Source organism: Chrysemys picta, chromosome 1 (assembly GCF_011386835.1).
Source record: "Chrysemys picta bellii isolate R12L10 chromosome 1, ASM1138683v2, whole genome shotgun sequence".
In the NCBI taxonomy this organism is placed as follows: domain Eukaryota; kingdom Metazoa; phylum Chordata; order Testudines; family Emydidae; genus Chrysemys; species Chrysemys picta.
Genome location: NC_088791.1, coordinates 144,553,549 through 144,573,552, shown reverse-complemented (window position 1 = coordinate 144,573,552; position 20,004 = coordinate 144,553,549). Strand labels below are relative to the sequence as shown.

Here is a 20,004-nt window from a genome sequence, read left to right as displayed (position 1 = left end):
TGAGTAGAAAGATTGTATTACTTCTGTATTTGGCACTAGTGCAGCTGTTACTGGAATATGGTGTCCAGTTTTTGGTTGGTAGTTTCCTTAGTGTGTGGGGGGGTTGGCTGTTTAGGGGTTGTTGTTTTTTAAGTAAACTGAACCCCACCACCACCATCACCAAAAGTTCCACTATGCTGAAACAATGATTTCTGCACAGGTCATCAGCAGGGTTAGGACCTTTAGACCCACAGCACAGATCTGTATCATTTGAGCTAACAGAATAAGTGGTAACACTAGTAGGCTGTTCTCACCAGCCACAAGAGACGGATATGAGAGGCTTTACCAAAGGGTCTCACAGATACCTGCTAATAACATAATGTAACATAAGCTCCACCCCCTGTCGTTCAGTTCCAGAATGGAAAGAGGTAAATAGTGGTGTCCCCCAGGGATCTGTACTGGGACCTGTGCTGTTCAACATACTCATAAATGATCTGGAAAAAGGGGTAAATAGTGAGGTGGCAAAGTTTGCAAATGATGTAAAATTTCTCAAGATAGTTAAATCCAAAGCAGACTGTGAAGAGTTACAAAGGGATTTCACAAAACTGGGTGACTGAACAACAAAATGGTAAATGAAATTCAATGTTGATAAATGCAAAATAATGCACATTGGAAAACAATCCCAACTGTACATACAAAGTGATGGGGCCTGAATTAGCTATTACCACTCAAAAAAAGAGATGTTGCCGTCATTGTGGATAATTCTCTGAAAACATCCATTCAATGTGCAGTAGCATTCAAAAAAAAAATGTTAGAACCATTAGGAAAGGGATATATAACTTACCCAAGAGATGGTTAAGAGGTTACTTGATCACTGTCTATAAGTTGCTACATGGGAAGATAGAAGACTTTTTAATTGAGAAGACAAAGAAATAACATCCAATGTCTGGAAGCTGAAGTTTGATCAATTTGGTCTAGAGATAAGGTGCACATTTTTAAAATAGAGTAATTAACTAATGGCACAACCTATCAAGATATGTGGTGGATTCACCATGACCTGAAGTCTTCAAATCAAGATTGGATGTCTTTCTAAAATATATGCTCTAGCTCAAACACAAGTTATGGGCTTGATGCAGAAATAACTGAGTGAAATTTTTGGCCAACGTTATGCATGAAGTCAAGCTAGATTATCATAATGGCCCTTTATAGACTTTAAATATATTAATTTAGTCTGGAGAATACTTAACTGTCATGTACAGAATAAAGATTGAATGCTGTATTATTCCATTTTAGTCTCATTCTACAAAGAGAACTACTAACTCCTTAAAGTTGTATTCTGTTTCAGAACGTTTCTCTTAAGACATGTAATAGATACACAGCAAACATTGGTTAATGTTACTCATTCCTACAGGAGAAATACAATGATCAATACTGTACATTTCTAAAGTACCGATTTAAATACAAAGCAATATAACCTCCTTGGAAGGTAGGAAAGTGTTATCCATTTTTAGAGATGACATATATTCACCCATTGACAACAGGTATATGACTGTCAAATATACCATTTTGAAAAAGTAAGAGAGGGGCAGTCACAACTGCATATGCTAGCAAGTTACCACATCTATCACAGATACAGGCAATTATACAGAACTCTCTTCCCAATTCATCCCTCCCTCCAGAAACATCTGATACTCTTGCTAGGTTAGCTCCTGCTCCCTTGTCTAGGAAGACTCAAAGATATCACTGTTTTTTACCTGCTCCTGTACATCTTCAAACTCTGAGCTGAGAAGCTCTATGAAGATAGGGACAGCTCCTGCTTGAATCACAATCCGAGTCTGATGGGAATTTCCAGAGGCAATGTTTGTCAGCACCCAAGCAGCTTCAAACTAGAACATAAAATACAGGGGCAACATTCACTAGCAGCATTCAGTAGCATACACAAGTAGCAGGAAGTGTAAACATCTTCTATAAAAAATAAACATTACAGAAAATTATCGTGTAACTAAACGAATTAACTGGGCTAAATTTGCAAACATTTTCAAGAATAGGGATGTAATTTAAAGATATTAATATGAGAGATGATTTACAGAAACAATATCAAATTTTCCATGGCATCTCAGCCACCATTTATTTTTGTTATGAAGTTCCACAGAAGCTTTTACTTTGTTCCATTCCCTTTCCTCTTTGCCAAAGAGATGTATATGCAAGAATGGAATCCTTATATATGAGTTTTCACACAGGAATAATTCTCAAGGCCTCTCAAGTCTCCCCGTCCAATGCACTGGTCAGCCATCTACCTGAACACGCACTGAGAACCAGAGATGGATAAATAGTCTGCTTGACACAAGCTTATTGATACATGGAAGAAAGGGGTGTCATTTTAGAATCTATTAGGAACGAATATTAAGATTTTCCTAACCTCTTTCCATGGTGTTTCCTTCTAATTACGACCTGATATTATTCTACAATAAGGAGTATAATATTTCTTTAGTTACCCCTGTGTTCTGTATCACTGTTAGGATTTATTAGTGCATGATGTATTTATTTAAAACACACACACACACACTTACACTTACTTTTAGTTAAATTAAGATCTTGAATTAACAAAATCCACATAATTTAAAAATTACAAATATTTTAAATAAAAACAATGTCATTATTTATTAAAATGTATGGTTTGGTAAAACATTTTATCAGAAATGTTTACTGTGTCAATGGAAACGTCCCACCCACCACAATTTGATTTGATTCCCAAAGTCATATGAAAAGCTAAATATTGCTACAATGTACTAGCGCATGAGTCAAAATAAGATTATCTAGAAACCAATTTACAGTACAACCAAAGAATTATAGTTGAAATGCAAAAAAGGAAACAGCATCAATAGCTGAAAAGTAAACTAGACATTATAAATTGTTCCAATTTTAACATTAGTAATGAATGTTTAAATATATAAATTATTCTTTATTCAACAATCTCTCTTTAAAAGGTTAATTTGCTTGCCAATACTACTATTCATGACTTCAGGACTACATATCTATCCTGCAACAGTCACTAACCTGCACATTGGAATTAATGATGAAATCAAATATAGTAAAGGCATACACAGAACCTTAAGGGGATAAAATCAGGGCTCAGCAAGTAAGAGGAAGGTCTGTTTTCAAACTGCAATTTTTAACTTTATGTTAATAATTTGCATTTGCAACTTTTTTCAAATAAATGTTCATTGTTCTGTGACGCAACAAACAGGATAGGCTGCAATGAGGCTTCTGGTATTTGTCAGACTGCAATAGATATCTTCAGTGAACTAGGAAGCAACAAGAAGAGTTCACAGAACAGAGGAGGATAATTTCTTTAAAAAGAGACAGTTAAGATTAAAATTTATTTACATTCCTGTCATTTTTCTTCTCTGAAGCAGGCACCTGGTGCTCCATGATCTATTATAATTGGGTTATTTTTCTTCATCTTCCAAGCACAGACTCTCCTCTTTTTTAAAAAACAAAAAGACACATACACACACACCCTCTAGCTTTACAATGTACAGCCATCAAGTGGAGCTGCTCAGAGCACTGATAGCCTCTCCAACTCCACCACCAAATGCATAAACTGAGAAGAAGTTATATGGCCTGACTAATAAACATTATGAATGATTAAGCAATCTCCTGGCAAAGTACTTTTACTTATTCACTTATTGTAGAACAAAATTGAAAAGACTTACAGCAAAGCCAGAACCCAGTATGAGGGAATCCCAAGATTTTCCATCTTTCTATAGAAAAGAATTTGGTAGATAGCTACATCTATTGCTAGTGTCCCAGTCTATGATTTGCCACCAGAAGAAACAGGAATGCTCTCCCTCATACCACCCCCCACTCCTCGCAAAAAAAAAAAAAAAAATCTTAAAAAATGTAGGGGATGATAGCAATGATGAAGACCAGAGTTGGGCATGAGCATTCATGCTGGAATCTCGTGAAGTAATGCTGTGTGTGCTTTAAAGCTTTGCTGAATTGGTTTTACATCTTGCAAAAAAATGGCGCACTCTCCTCCCTTGATGCTGACATTTTAGTGCAGATGCATAGTCCTCTGAAGCTGTCAGGTTGATGGCATAAGAACTAGACACTCAGCAATAGCACTTCGATGAAAGCTGCCGTCAGATTCAATAAGATGGCAGGGTAGGCTGATCTGGCATGAAGGGGAAGTGGAAGCAGATGCACTTCAACCTGAATAGTTCAACTGTTTTGGTGGTCTACTGGCACATGCAGGCGGACGGTATTGGCTAGGCTGATTGTTAAGAAAAGCAATCAGCAGGTATGGTAAGAAGGCAGTCTGGATTAGACTACACTGACCTATGAGAGGCCAAACAGAAAACAAAAGATCTATTGGTACTGACAGATTAGCAGTGTGGGCTAGGTCACTTTGCTGCATATTATGAAAAATAAAAAACAGAGAAAGCAATCGTAAAATGGAGGACTAGATTAGACCACACAGATACATCCCCCTCATCCCAGTTAGGGTGCCAGGGGAATAGAGGGTTAACTGTCACCAGCAGGCTGGCAGTATAGTCCAGACTGCTCTGCTGACTCAGTGAGTCAAAACCAATGAGAGGAGTGATTGAAATATGGAGAAATGGCAGGCTAGGCCATGCTGCATAAACCCACTTGTGAAGGAGATGTCTGGGGAACAAATATCTGTGCACATAACCCTCAGCCTTCCCTGATGTAATGGTAATTGGTACTAAATATGGGGAATGGAGTCATTCGAGTGTGGGGTTGTTTTTGTTTGTTTCTTTCTTTTAAACTGGAGGAGAGAGTTCAAGATACCAACAAGGACTAGCTAAGGCTCTTTGGCTATGTCTACACAACAAAAAAAAGACCCACGGTGGGTCTGTGCCAGCCGACTTGGGCTTGCAGGGCTTGGGCTGCGGGGCTGTTTCTTTGCTGTGTAGACTTCCGGGCTCTGGCTGGAACCTGAGCTCTGGAACCCTGCGGGATGGGAGGGTCCAAGAACTTGGGCTCCAGCCCGAGCCCAGAATTCCAAACAGCAATGAAACAGCCCCGCAGCCCAAGTCAGCTGGCATAGGCCAGCCATGGGTTTTTCTTTACTGTGTAGACATACCCTTTCTGGAACATCTGGGGCAACACACCTGGTTACTATGGCAGGCTGAAATCGATAGGGCATCCTGCACAGTGGTTTGCAACTCCTGGATACCATAATTCATCCCAGATTGTTTTTTTCAAAATACCAGCTCCTGCTACTTAATTTCCACTCCAAGCAACTAAAAGCTTGCCTGCTAAGTTGCTGCTGTTTGAGTCAGCCCTTGTTGCCAGGTTTCACCTTGGCGGAGGGCACTGAGTAACAAGGAGCTACTGGCTTGGAGATTCTGCAAAGCTGTCCCAAATTTCTATTCCAAGCAGCTGAAAGTTTGCCTACCACATTAGTGCAGAGTGGGAGAGGCAGTGCATTATTGTACAGCTGGGCTGCAAGCAGAAGCCCCTTTGATCTTAGCTGGATCTGCTACACTGTGAACGAGGACAAAACAGGTAATGTCTGGCAGACTCCTATTCTCAAAAACCCTCTGCCAACTGGGGGCATCAAGAAGACGAAAAAAATAAAAATAATGGAAAAAGCTCTTGCCTGGAGACAGAGAGGCATAGCGAAACCTCCTGTTTCTTCAAGTGAGGCAATCATTTATCTGAACAGCTTCTCTTGCTAGTAACTACATTGTGAAGCTAGAGGGAAGTCTTCCTGTATTTTTGGTTATTTTTCTGGGGAGGGGAGGAAGAAAAGAGCTCCTTGCTCAGAAGAGGAGGAGGAATAACTCAGGTCTAATAGGTTTCAGAGTGGTAGCCATGTTAGTTTGTATCAGCAAAAAGAATGAGGAGTACTTGTGGCACCTTAGAGACTAACAAATTTATTTGAGCATAAGCTTTCGTCGGCTAAAACCCACTTCATCAGATGCATGCAGTGGAAAATATAGTAGGAAGATAGATATAGATATACAGAGAACGTGAAAAAATGGGTGTTGCCATACCAACTCTAATGAGACTAATTGATTAAGGTGGGCTATTATCATCAGGAGAAAAAAAAACCTTTTGTAGTAATAATCAGGATGGCCCATTTCAAACAGTTGACAAGAAGGTGTGAGTAACAGTAGGGGGAGAATTAACGTGGGGAAATAGTTTTTAGTTTGTGTAATGACTCATCTACTCCCAGTCTTTATTCAAGCCTAATTTAATGATGTCCAATTTGCAAATTAATTCGAGTTCTGCAGTTTCTCGTTGGAGTCTGTTTTTGAAGTTTTGTTGTTGAATAATTGAGACTTTTAGGTCTGTAATTCAGTGACCAGGGAGGTTGAAGTGTTCTCCGACTGGTTTTTGAATGTTATAATTCTTGATGTCTGATTTGTGTCTATTTATTCTTTTGCATAGATACTATCCGGTTTGGCCAATGTACATGGCAGAGGGGCATTGCTGGCACATGATGGCATATATCACATTGGTAGATGTGCAGGTGAACAAGCCTCTGATAGCGTGGCTGATGTGATTAGGTCCTATAATAGTGTTCCCTGAATAGATATGTGGACAGAGTTGGCAACTGGCTTTGTTGCAAGGATAGGTTCCTGGGTTAGTGTTTTTATTGTGTGGTTGCTGGTGAGTATTTGCTTCAGGTTGGGGGGCTGTCTGTAAGCGAGGACTGGCCTGTCTCCCAAGATCTGTGAGAGTGAGGGATCGTTCTTCAGGCTAGGCTGTAGATCCTTGATGACAAACATCTATAAAATCGCTATCAAGCGTTCTTACAACCACAATACCCACCTGCTGAAGTGAAGAAACAGATTGACAGAGCCAGAAGTCACCTACTACAGGACAGGCCCAACAAAGAAAGTAACAGAACGCCACTAGCCGTCACCTTCAGCCCCCAATAAAACCTCTCCAGCACATCATCAAGGATCTACAACCTATCCTGAAGGATGATCCCTCACTCTCAGATCCTGGGAGACAGGCCAGTCCTCGCTTAGCCCATAAAAGCTTATGCTCAAATAAATTTGTTAGTTAGTCTCTAAGGTGCCACAAGTACTCCTCGTTCTTTTTCCAGGTGTAACAGAGCATGAGGCACCTGATGCCCCACAGGGAAAAGAAGTATCTCTACCCTCTACAGCCCAGTTCATGGGATGTTTGACACGTTTAGAGGCTTAATTTAGTTTGCATTTTGCCCTTCAATGCTCAGTATAGATTTAATCACAGGAGATGTAATTTGCACAGTAGGGGAGCCAAAATTTTGCCCAATTTAGGACTGCACTGACAACGTGTCAGGACGTGGAGGACTGCATCTATGCATAAATGAAGCACTATTTCACCTATTCTCATCTTACATATAGAAAAGTGGTCCATGGAGATTACAAATGCCAATCTGAAGAAGTTATTCACCTTGTGCAGTAATGATGGTTCTTCCAGATGTGTGTCCCTATGGATGCTCCACTGTAGGTGTATCTGCGTCCCTGCGCTGCTGAGCGGAGAATTTTGATAGCAGCGCCCGTTCAGCCCGTGCATGCACTGCCTCCCCCTTGTGGTCTGCCACGAGGCTAACCAGCATTGTGCAGGTGAACCCTCCTCAGTTCCATCTCTACTGCAGAGTGTATGATGAGAACTCCAAAGTAGAGGGGAGGAAGGTGAGTCATGGAGCACCCATAGGGACACACAATTCAAAGAAACATTGTTACTGCACAGGGTGAGTAACTTCTTCTCTTCTTCAAGTAGTGTCCCTATGAATGCTCCACTGTAGGTGACTCCCAAGCAGTATCCTCCACTGAAGGCTTGGGCTTTGGAGTCGAGTCTGTGATGGATGACAGTACCGTGGCACCGAATCTGGTATCTGCAGCAGAGTCCCCCAGGATGTCAGTGTTCTGCAAAATGTATGTGCAGATGCTCAGGTAGCTGCTCTGCAGATTTCTGATATAGGGATACCCTTGGAGAAGGCGACAGATCTCATAGAATGTGTGCAGATTGTAAATGGGAGTGCTAAATTGCGAATCTGATAGAGTTTGATACAGTCCAAGACCCATTTAGAGAATCTTTGAGCTGAAATCGTGGGCTTCTAGACCTGTCCACGATGGAGAGAAAGAGTCTTGGAGATTTTCTAAAAACTCTTGTCCTGTTCAAATAAAAGGCTAAAACTCTCCTTACCTTGAGCATATGGAAGATGGCTTCCCTATTATCCTGGTGAGGTTTGGGATAAAAGGTTGGAAAATGAATGAGTTGGTTCACGTGAAATATGGAAGTTACTTTGGGGGTGAACTTTGGATGTGGTCTAAATGTGACTGTCAGGAAAGAATACTGTGAAGGGGGAATGCGCCATCAGGGCCGCTCTCTCTCTATCCTTCTTGCCAAGGTAATGGCGATCTGGAATGCCATCTTCATGGAAAGGTGAAGAACAAGTGGCCATGGGTTCAAAGGGCGGTCTAGTCAGTCCTTTTAATAGTAGATTGGGATCCCATCGTCAGGTAGGAAGCCTAGATTGTGGAAAGAAGTTTGATATGGCCTTGAAAAACCTCTTTATAGTTTGTGAGAAAAAATTGAGTACTCTTCTACCTACTGGTGGAAGGTCACTATTGCTGCTAAGTGTACTTTCAGCTAGCTAAGACAATCCTGATTTCTTAAAATTCAGCAAATAGTCTAGGACTACAGGTAGAGTGACTGTATCCAGGGTGACTCTTTTGGACTGGCATCAGATCCAGAATCTAGTCCACATCTGTAGGTAAGTACGAGAAGTAGTCACTTTCCTGTTGTGTAATATCACTTCCTGTACCTCTTCAGAGCATGATGTTTCTATGCCCTGGAACCATGAAAGAGCCAGGCTTTGAGACATAATATCTGTAGGCTGGGATGGAGAATACATCTCTCATTCTGGGAGAGGGAGTAAGAAGTGGTTGGAAGAGTCATTGGTGGACACAGCACCAGTTGTGCCAGCTACGGGTACCATGACTATCTTGGCCAGGTGGAAGCAATCGGCATGATGTTTGCTTTTTCTCTTTTTATTTTCAACAAGACTTTCAGCAATGGAGGGAATGGGGGAAAGGCATAAATAAGGCCCTTCTCCTATGAGAGAAGGAGAGCATCCCCCATGGACTGCTGGCTGATGCCCGCTCTGGAGCAGTACTATGTACATTTCTTGTTCTGGTAAGTAGCAAAGAAGTCTATTATCAGTGTCCCCCGTTGTCGGAGTAAGTCATGGAGTATCACTGAGTCTATCTCCCACTCGTGGTCATGTGGGAATTTGTGGCTGAGACTGTCCACTGTTGTGTTGAGTACTCCTGGTAGGTAAGCCACTCATATTGTAACATTGTGGGAAATGCACCAGTTCCAGAGCTTTAGTGTTTCCATACAAAGAGAGGGCAACCTGGCGCCTCCTTGATGGTTTATGTAATACAGGCGAGTCTCATCTTACACGCATTTAACATGCACAAATTCAGCTTTGCACGGTCGGCAAAAGAGAAAAAAACAATTTAAATACTGCACCTTTAGTGCGGGCTATTCCGCCCGCCATTACACTCAATGTAATTCTGACTATACACGATTTTTGCTTTACACGCTGACAGCGGAATGTAACCCAAGCGTAAGATGAAACTCGCCTGTACTTGCACGCTATATTGTGCGCCATGACTACAGCTCCATGTTTGTCACAGAGGTCACAGATTCTGTGGATTTCCGTGACTTCTGCAGCGGCCCAGATGGCTTGGGAGCCGCCTGAGCAGCTCAGGCAGCCCCTGGGCCAGTCGCACTGGCTGCTGCTGGGGCAGTGTTGGGCCCCCCCGCACCTCAGCCATAGGAGTTTGGGAGGGGGGCTCAGGGCTGGGCCTAGAGCGGTGCTTACCAGGGGGGCCCTCCCTGGAAGGGCGACAGGGGCTCCACTCCCTCAGCTCCTAGCTCCACGTGCTTCCTCCGCCCGCAGACACCACCCCTGCCCGCAGGCACCACCCCGCAGCTCCCATTGGCTGCGGTTCCTAGCCAATGGGAGCTGCAAACTGGGGCTTGGGGTGGAGCCGAGACAGCACTGTGCAGGCATTTATTGGGTCTTTCCACCAATTCATGAATGGTTTGATTTTGGTGAGCATCAATAGAAGTTTGTCTATGTTGTCTTTGTTCAGTCTGCAACCCGAACTGAACTATGCTTGGAGGCATTTCATGCAAAGTCTGGCATGAGCTATCACTGATGTGCCCCAGAAGCTGAAGGCAATGTCTGGCCGATATCTGAGGGCTGGATTGCACTGTCTTTATAAGTGTGGCGAGACCGAGGAATCTGTGTTGTGGGAGGAGCGCTCTCGCTCAGAATAGAGATTGGCTCCTATGAATTCTAGTCTCTGTATCAGTATTAATATTGATTTTTGTGCATGGATTTGTAGGCCCAGATTCTTGAATAGATCCAGAGTGGTATGGATAACTCGCTGGGCTTCGACGAAGGAATGCCCCCTGAGGAGACTCATTCAGGTAAGGTAAACCATAATGTCCTGGAAGTGTAGGTAGGCTGCCATCACAGAGACGACCTTGGAGAATACTTGGGGGGGGGGGGGGGGGCAATGAGAGGCCAAAAGGGAGTATCCTGTACTGGTAGTGGTCCTGGCCTAGGGTGAATCTGAACTGAAATACCTTCTGTGACACAGTATGATCGAAATGTGGAAATAAGCATCTTGGAGGTCAAGGCCGTGAACCAGTCTCCTTTTTCTAACATTGGAATAATCATCGCCAAAGTGACCACCTTGAAAATATTTTTCTGCCAAAAAGATTAAGGTGCTTCCAGTCCCAGTCATAAAAGGTGGATTTCAGGTAATGCTGACAGCCTCTTGAATTCACCACATCCACAATGATCAAATTGGGAGGGAGGGGGGCGCGCAGCTGAGAGAAGAGAAAAGTCCATATCTTTCGCTGGCAGGTAATAATTTATATTGTCCTGCTTACATGTTGGCAGGGCCGATGCTGGGGTCTGCCATATGAGTTTTGCAGGTTCCAAGAAGGCCTCATTATTAGGAAGGGCTACTCTGAACAATGCAGAGGAATGTAGAATGTCCAATAGGCTTTTGGTGTGACCTGGTCACCTCTTGTAATGGTAGTTGTAATGCATCTGCCACCCTCTGAGCTAGCTCCTGGAAAAGCTTGAAGTCATCTGCCAATGACAGAGGAGGGGGCATCACTCTCTCATCTGGCGATGAAGATGAGAAGTTGGTCTGCTTGGTAATCTCCTCCTCGACTTCAGCCTTTTTCCTCTCCTAACTGTTCAGGGGGCTCAGACATCCTCGACACAGCAGCCGAAGGAGGGGTCTCATGGGCTCCTGATAGGCCAAGCTAGAGCCACGAGAGGCATGGTGTCTATATGCCTGCCAAGGGTCCCAGTAAGGCCACTGAGAGGGTGGGAAGGGCCTAGGGTTGCCAATTCTCTAATCACACAAACCCAAACACCCTTGCCACTCCCCGTTACCCGAGGCCCCACCCCACTCACTCCATCCCCGCCTCCCTCTGTCGCTCGCTCTCCCCCACCCTCATCTCACTTTCACCATGCTGGGGCAGAGGGGCTTGGCGTGTTGGTGGGGGCAAGGTGTGTGGGCTCTGGGAGGGAGTTTGGGTGCAGGAGGGGGCTCTGGGCTGGGGTAGGGGTGCAGAAGGGAGTGCGGGGTGCAGCCTCCGTCTGTGAGGCGCTTACCTCGGGCGGTAGCACTACAGGGCTAAGACAGGCTCCCTGCCTGCCCTGGTCCCGCACTGCTCCTGCAAGCGCCACCCCCGCAGCTCCCATTAGTCGCAGTTCCCAGCCAATGGGAGCTGTGGAGTCAGCGCTCGGGGTGAGGGCAGCGCGCAAAGCCCCCTGGCCTCTCCAGGGGCCGCAGGGACATGCTGGCCACTTCCGGGAGCAGCACAGGGCCAGAGCAGGCAGGAAGACTGCCTTAGCCCCGCTGCATTGCTGGACTTTTAGTACCGAAAATCTCCCGGTTTGGCTTCAGTAGCCTCCGGGAGATAGGGCCTGATTCCAGGAGACTCCTGGCAAAACCAGAAGGGTTGGCAACCCTAGAAGGGTCCCAGAGAGATTGGTACCACGGCAGCCCATATCAAGGAGGCTGGGGGTCAGATGGGTGGTACGGCTGAGGTCCATGCTGGAAATGGGTACTGTAGGGTACATGAGAGGAGTGGTGGGAGATTATGTCCTCTTGTTCACTGTCTGACTCAGCACTCAAAAATGGGGTGCATGGCATGATGTCACTGGCAAGTCTGGAGCTCTGGGTGGACTAGGCAGCGGGGCCCTGGTACCAACCAGAGGTGAATCCAGTTTGTCAGACAAAAGGTCTGTCGCGTGCCGGAAGTCCGACAGTGCTGCAGTCAGCGGTACCAGTAGCATTTGGCAGTACTGAGACATATGCACCGAAGGAGTTGGTGATGCGGTTGATCGCACGGTCCACTGGTGCATGGCATGCCGACAATGGTACCGACGTTGATGTCTGCACTGAAGGAGCCTTGCCTATGATGGATTCTCTAGTTTTCTTGCAGTACCAATGATTCTTTGCTAGTGCCTGTCGCATCCTTAGGTAGCCCAACATGTTCTGTCAGGGTAGTACTGTGTGAGCTCTTGGTACCAGATTTAGATGGCTTCAATTCTGTCAGTACCAACGATACCAAGGGAGCCAGAGATACTTTTCGGCTCGGTCGGGGCTTGCTGTGGGGACTCATAGGCCTTTTCATATAGGTCTTGTGACAGTGGCTCATGGTTGACTTTTTAAGCTCATCTCCCTTAGATGTAGAGGGTTGCGATGAGGATTCTCGCCATCAGGAGTCTCGGCGCAGCTTCGAGGGTGGTTGAAGGGCCACTTCCATTAGGAGAAGTTTGAGTCTCATTTCTCTATCCCTTCCGGATCTGGGTTTCAATTGTTGGCAAAACCCACACTTCTGTGGGATGTGGTTCTCTCTCAGGGAGCAGACGCACTGTGAATGTCAGTCAGTCACTGGGATAGAGTCTTTGCAAATGAGACACTTCTTGAAGCCCAGTGAACCAGACATACCCTGTCCATGAAAGGGGGGAGGGCAAAGAAAAACAAAGTTTAACATAAAGGTGGTTTTTTAGCTATATAAATAAATAAAAGTGAAAAGTGAAAAAAGAAAAGGGAGCTCTAAAAGATTAGAGAACCAACTAGTAATTCTATAGAATGCAATGATCCACTAACAGTCAGCTAAAGCTCCATCTCTAGCCACGGGCAGTTGAGATGGAACTGAGAAGAGTTCACATGCGCAATGCTGGTTAGCCTCATGACAGACCACAGGGAGGAAGGGGAGAGGGGCGAAAGACAGCACATGCACAGGTCAAATGGACACTGCTACCAAAATTCTCTGATCAGCAGCAGAGGGACGCAGATACACCTACAGTGGCACATCCATCGGGATACTACTCAAAGAAGCAGTGTTTCCCATTACAGCGGAGGCCACCTAGTGCAAGAGTATTGTGTGAAGAGATCCTAATTTATCACACCCTTCTATTACAGAGGAAAGAAACCCTGGCCTGTACTGAAGAACTCTATAAGACAGCGTTTAACCTGCACACTGCACTGAAAAAGTACCTGTTATTTTATGAATTTTGAAAGAACATTTATTCTAACCCACTTATTTTATTAAATTAAACTACCATTAATCTGTGTAGATTTGGTATGGTTAGGCCAGATTTCCTTCCTTTCCCTCTATTTTCTACTGGCCAGGAAAAAATTCCAGCTACAATGAACCAGAGTAAAAGTGAAAGGCATTCCCAAGGGATAGGCTTGTGACAAGGAGATTAACTTCTATTCTAAACCATAATCACATTTCCAAAAACAACTCAAGAAAAGTTACAGATTTCCTACCTTTGTCACCTTGGAAGTTATCTATATTCAGGTCTAAAGTTTTCATTCTGGATTGGCATAAGAACAGTTACTAACCTGCTCTGTAACTGTTGATCTTCGAGATGTGTTGCCCATGTCCATTTCATTTCAGGTGTGCACACACCCAGTACACCAGAGACAGAGATTTTTCAATCAGTGATACCTGTCGGAGTGGCGTATGCACTCTCTGCTGCCTCATACTGCTACACAATGGTATAATAGGTGGAGCCACCACAGACCCTGTCTCCCCAGTTCCTTCTTATCGGACAGACACTGATATAGAGGTGAGAGGGTAGGTCATGGAATGGACATGTGCAACATCTCGAAGAACAACAGCTACAGAACAGGTCAGTAACCGTATTGTCTTCTTCATGTGATTGCACATGCCATTCCACTTCAGGTGACTCATAAATAGTTCAATCCAGAGGTAGGTTTCAAAGTCTACCTGAACGAGGACTGAAGAACTACTCATCTGAACTTGGCAACATCTCTGGACTGCTGAGATATAGCATAATGAGTTGTAAAGGTAGGTACCGATGACCAAGTTGCAACTCTACAAATATCTGCTATAGGCACTTGAGCCAAAAAAGCTCCAGAAGCTGCCTGAGATTTTGTAGTGGGCACTACCACTCTGCTTGGAGAGAGTATATCAGCAATGTCAATGCACATACATAATGCAGGATGAAATCCTCTGCATTGAGACTGTAAAGCCTTTCATCTTGTCTGCAACGGACAAACAACTGTGATGAAGATCTGAAAGACCTCATTCTAAGTAAAAAGCCAACGCCCTTCTAGCACCCAAGGTATGCAGTCTCTCCTCATCCTTATGAAAATAGGACTTAGGAAAGAAAGCTGGTAAATATATGGCTTGATTGAGGTGGAATTACGATATTACTTCAGTCAGGAATTTCAGATGTGGCTGAAAAAGACGGTTACTCACCGTTGTAACTGTTGTTCTTCGAGATGTGTTGCTCATATCCATTCCAATTAGGTGTGCGCGCGCCGCGTGCACGATCGTCGGAGAATTTTCTACCCTAGCAACACCGGCGGGTCGGCTGTGGAGCCCCCTAGAGTGGCGCCTTCATGGCGCTGAATATATACCCCAGCCGACCCGGCGCCCCCTCAGTTCCTTCTTGCCGGCTACTCCGACAGTGGGGAAGGGGGGCGGGTTTGGAATGGATATGAGCAACACATCTCGAAGAACAACAGTTACAACGGTGAGTAACCGTCTTTTCTTCTTCGAGTGCTTGCTCATATCGATTCCAATTAGGTGACTCCCAAGCCCAACTTAGGTGGTGGGGTCGGAGTGAGACATTGCTGTGTGCAAAACCGCTGATCCGAATGCAGCATCGTCCCTGGACTGCTGCACTAGTGCATAGTGAGCTGTAAACGTGTGGACTGATGACCAAACCGCCGCTCTACAAATGTCCTGGATCGGAACTTGCGCCAGGAAAGCAGTCGAGGAAGCTTGGGCCCTCGTGGAGTGAGCGGTGAGGTGCGGTGTTGAGACACCTGCCAGGTCATAGCAAGTCCGGATGCAAGACGTAATCCAGGAGGATAGGCGTTGTGAGGAGACCGGTAAGCCTTTCATTCGGTCGGCCACTGCAACGAAGAGTTGCGTCGTTTTTCTAAAGTGCCTTGTGCGGTCAATATAGAAAGCCAGGGCCCTGCGTACGTCCAGAGAATGCAAACGTTGATCCTGGCGAGTAGCATGTGGTTTAGGATGAAAGACCGGGAGAAATATATCCTGATTGATATGAAATGGAGAAACCACCTTAGGGAGAAAGGCAGGATGTGGACGAAGCTGCACTTTATCCTTGTGGAAAACTGTGTAAGGGGGCTCGGATGTAAGCGCCCTGAGTTCAGAAACGCGTCTTGCTGAGGTGATGGCTACAAGGAAGGCTGTCTTCCAGGATAGGTACAGAAGTGAACAGGTGGCCAGTGGCTCGAATGGAGGACCTGTGAGCTTGGAGAGAACCAGGTTGAGGTCCCACGTCGGAACGGGCTGACGTTGTTGTGGGTACATCCGGTCTAAGCCCATGAGGAATCTAACGACCATCGGGTTAGAGAATACCGAGGACGCGAGTTCCCCTGGGTGAAAGGCTGATATAGCGGCCAGGTGAACTCTAATTGAAGATATCGCCAACCCCTGCTGTTTTAGGGAGAGGAGATATTCCAATATGAGAGGAATAGGTGCCTGTAACGGGGACGTGGCTCGTTGTTCGCACCAACAGGAGAACCGCTTCCACTTGGCCAAGTACGTGGCTCGTGTTGAGGGCTTCCTACTGCTCAACAGAATCTGTTGGACCGAGAGTGAGCATTGTTGCTCTGCCTGGGTGAACCATGGAGCAGCCACGCCGTGAGGTGAAGAGATTGCAGGTCGGGGTGACGCAGCCGGCCGTGGTCCTGAGAGATGAGATCTGGACATAATGGAAGCGGGATCGGTGTCTGAACCGAGAGTTCCAACAGTGTGGTGTACCAATGTTGTCTCGGCCACGCTGGAGCGACCAGAATTACCTGTGCCTGGTCTCTGCGCAATTTGAGCAGTACCTTGTGGACCAGAGGAAACGGAGGGAAGGCATAAAACAGGTGGTCTTTCCAGGGAAGGAGAAACGCATCCGAGAGGGAGCCCGGAGCTCGACCTTGCAGGGAGCAGAACACGTGGCACTTTCTGTTATCTCGAGATGCAAACAGGTCTATCTGGGGAAACCCCCACTTCTGGAAGACGGAATGTATGATGTCCGGACGGATAGACCACTCGTGCGTCTGAAAGGACCTGCTGAGTCGGTCCGCTAAAGTGTTCTGGACTCCAGGGAGGAATGATGCCGTGAGATGGATTGAGTGGGCGATGCAGAAGTCCCACAGGCGAATGGCCTCTTGGCATAGAATTGACGAACGTGCTCCTCCTTGCTTGTTGATGTAAAACATGGCCGTGGTGTTGTCGATGAGAACTAACACACAGCGGCCACGTAGGAGATTGAGAAATGCCTGGCACGCCAGGCGCACCGCCATCAGTTCCCGAACATTGATTTGCAGAGCTAGCTGGGGTGCAGTCCACAGGCCCTGGGTATGGTGTTCGTTGGGATGGGCGCCCCAACCCAGAGATGAAGCGTCTGTGACCAGGTGCAGAGAGGGTTGTGGGGCGTGAAATGGCATCCCCTCGCAAACCACATTGTGATCTAGCCACCAGGTGAGGGAGGTCAGGACCGAGTTCGGGACCGTGACCACCATGTTCAGGCTGTCCCGATGTGGGCGGTATATCGATGACACCCAGGTCTGGAGTGGGCGAAGCCGAAGTCTGGCATGCCTGGTTACGTACGTGCAGGAAGCCATGTGACCCAGTAGGGTGAGGCACGACCTCACCGTGGTAGTTGGGAAGGCCCTGAGCCCTTGAATAAGGCTCGTGATGGTACAAAAGCGGTTGTCTGGCAGGATGGCTTGTGCACGTCTGGAGTCTAGGACTGCGCCGATGAATTCTATTCTCTGGGTAGGTTCTAAAGTGGATTTGTCCTTGTTGAGTAGGATGCCCAACTCGTTGAATGTGTGCACTATTATGTGAACGTGAGCTCGAACTTGCTCTTTGGTGCGACCGCGTACCAGCCAGTCGTCTAGGTACGGGAACACCTGTATCCCTTGCCGACGAAGGTATGCTGCCACGACAGCCATACATTTCGTGAACACTCTTGGGGCCGAGGATAGGCCGAAGGGAAGGACTGCAAATTGGTAGTGCACCTTGCTTACCACGAATCGCAGGAAGCGTCTGTGAGGCGGGTAAATTGCAATATGAAAGTATGCGTCTTTCATGTCGAGGGCGGCGAACCAGTCTCCAGGATCGAGGGAAGGGATAATGGCCCCCAAAGAGACCATGCGGAACTTCAACTTTACTACGAATTTGTTGAGTCCGCGCAAGTCCAAGATGGGTCGCAGACCCCCTTTGGACTTGGGGATCAGGAAGTAGCGGGAATAAAATCCCCTGCCCCTTAACTCTAATGGAACCTCCTCTATGGCCCCCGTCAATAGGAGCGTGGAAACCTCCTGTATAAGAAGTTGCTCGTGAGAAGGGTCCCTGAAGAGGGACGGGGAGGGGGGGTGGGAGGGGGGGAATGAAGAAAACTGGATAGCGTATCCTCTCTCTACCGTGCGAAGGACCCAACGGTCCGAGGTTATAAGGGACCAAGCACGGTGGAAATGAGAAAGGCGATCCCGAAAGGAGGGGGCTGGATCCTGGGGGATGACTGGGGCGCCGTCCTCGACCGCACCTTCAAAAGTTCTGCCTGGGGCCTGAAGGTGGCCTTGGGGGCCCCTGGTTCTGACCGGGTTGAGGGCCAGTCCACCTTCTCCTACCACCTCGCCCCCGCCTTCTGGCAGAGTCCTGTCTCTGACGAGGTGGAGGGGGGTAGAAACGTTGAGGCTGGGGCCTAAATGGTCTGCGCTGGGGACCCGCAACATGCATCCCCAGGGAGCGCATGATTGTTCTCGAGTCCTTGAGGCTCTGCAGACGAGAGTCCGTCTTGTCCGAGAACAATCCGTGTCCCTCAAAGGGCAGATCCTGTAGGGTTTGCTGCAGCTCCGGAGGCAAACCCGAAACCTGAAGCCAGGAGATCCTCCGCATAGCGATACCTGAAGCCAGGGTTCTCGCAGCCGAGTCTGCTATGTCCAAGGAGGCCTGCAAGGAGGTCCGAGCCACCTTCTTACCCTCCTCTACCAAGGCCCCAAACTCCTCCCTGGAGTCTTGGGGAACCAATTCCTTGAACTTCCCCATAGAGTTCCAGGAATTAAAGTTATAGCGGCTCAGGAGCGCCTGCTGGTTAGCCGCTCTAAGTTGCAGCCCTCCGGCTGAATAAACTTTACGGCCAAACAAATCGAGGCGCTTAGCCTCCTTCGATTTGGGCGCTGTGGCCTGTTGACCGTGGCGCTCCCTTGCATTCACTGATGACACCACCAGTGAACACGGCTGGGGATGAGTATACAAGTACTCATAGTCCTTTGAGGGGACAAAGTACTTTCTTTCCACCCCTCTGGCTGTGGGTGGGATAGAGGCAGGAGTTTGCCATATCGTAGTGGCGTTAGCCTGGATCGTGCGGATCAGGGGCAACGCCACTCTGGATGGGGCATCCGCAGAGAGGATGTTCACAATGGGGTCTTGCACCTCCACTATCTCCTCTGCCTGAAGGTCCATATTACGTGCCACCCTACGTAATAGGTCCTGGTGTGCCCGGAGATCTATCGGGGGTGGACCTGTGCTCGTTGTGCCCGCCACTGCCTCAGGTGGCAAGGGATCCTAGGGCGGGACCTGGTCCAATGAGCCTTGGAGCTGAGCATCACCTGCCCCTGGGGCCAGGACGTCAGGTGGTGCGGGCACGGAAGCCTCCATGCCCCCTGGAGGAGGGCGAGAGATGGTGGACTCTGGGGCCCTTCGCTCAGAGTGCACCGAGCGAGAGGCTGATGGTGGTGGAGCCCCTTGTGCTTGGTGGTACGCCCACGGGGTCCAAAACGACCAGTGCGAAGGTCCCTGAGCGGGATCCTCCGCTACCTCCTGCCAGTGGCCCATGTCCGGATCATCGGCCTGCCCCTGAGGGGGGTATGCCGATCTCGATGCCCCATCGGAGGAGCGGGACACTGATCTAGATGGCCATGGCGGTGCCGACCGCGCCGAGACGAGCTCCGGAAGGTACGGTGCCGGTCTAGAGATGAACGGTCCCTATGCGGTGCCGGCGAACGGTGCCGAGATCGGGATCGGTGCAGGATGACCGCGTCGGTGCCGAGAGTCCGACCTGGACCTGGAATGTGATCTTGAGTAGGCCCGGTGCCGGGAGCGGCCTCTCGACGTCGAGCGTCGATTGTAGCGGTGCCGAGAACTACGTCTCGATGTCGACCGGTGCCGACGATCATAGCGGTGCCGGGACGTAGAGTGGTGCCGCGACGATGATCTTAGCCGCGAGTACGACCGGTGCCGAGGTGATATCCGGCGCCGGGACTGCGAGCGGCGTGGGGACCTGCTTCGGGACCTGGACCGGTGCCGTGGTTCCAGCCCCTGCGATGGAGGGCGCATCAAGGCAGGTTTCCCCCTGGACTGGACCGGATGAGTCAACGGTGCCGACGTTGCCGGTGGTTGGGGCGGTGCCGTCTCCGTGAGAGCGATCAAGTCTCT

The 20,004-nt window shown here is 47.6% G+C and overlaps 1 protein-coding gene across 17 annotated transcripts in view; it reads right to left on the bottom strand.

The window, feature by feature from the left end:
* KPNA1 (karyopherin subunit alpha 1) overlaps positions 1 to 20,004 on the bottom strand; it is a 260,914-nt gene that overhangs the window by 84,361 nt on the left and 156,549 nt on the right. For all 17 annotated transcript variants that reach the window (XR_010598953.1, XR_010598950.1, XR_010598943.1 and 14 more), the window contains one exon: positions 1,734 to 1,865. Coding sequence is in view for 11 of the 17 variants with exons in the window: in XM_065585990.1 (XP_065442062.1) it covers positions 1,734 to 1,865 (132 nt within the window). In the remaining 6 variants the exon portion in view is untranslated. The remainder of the gene's footprint in view (positions 1 to 1,733; positions 1,866 to 20,004) is intronic.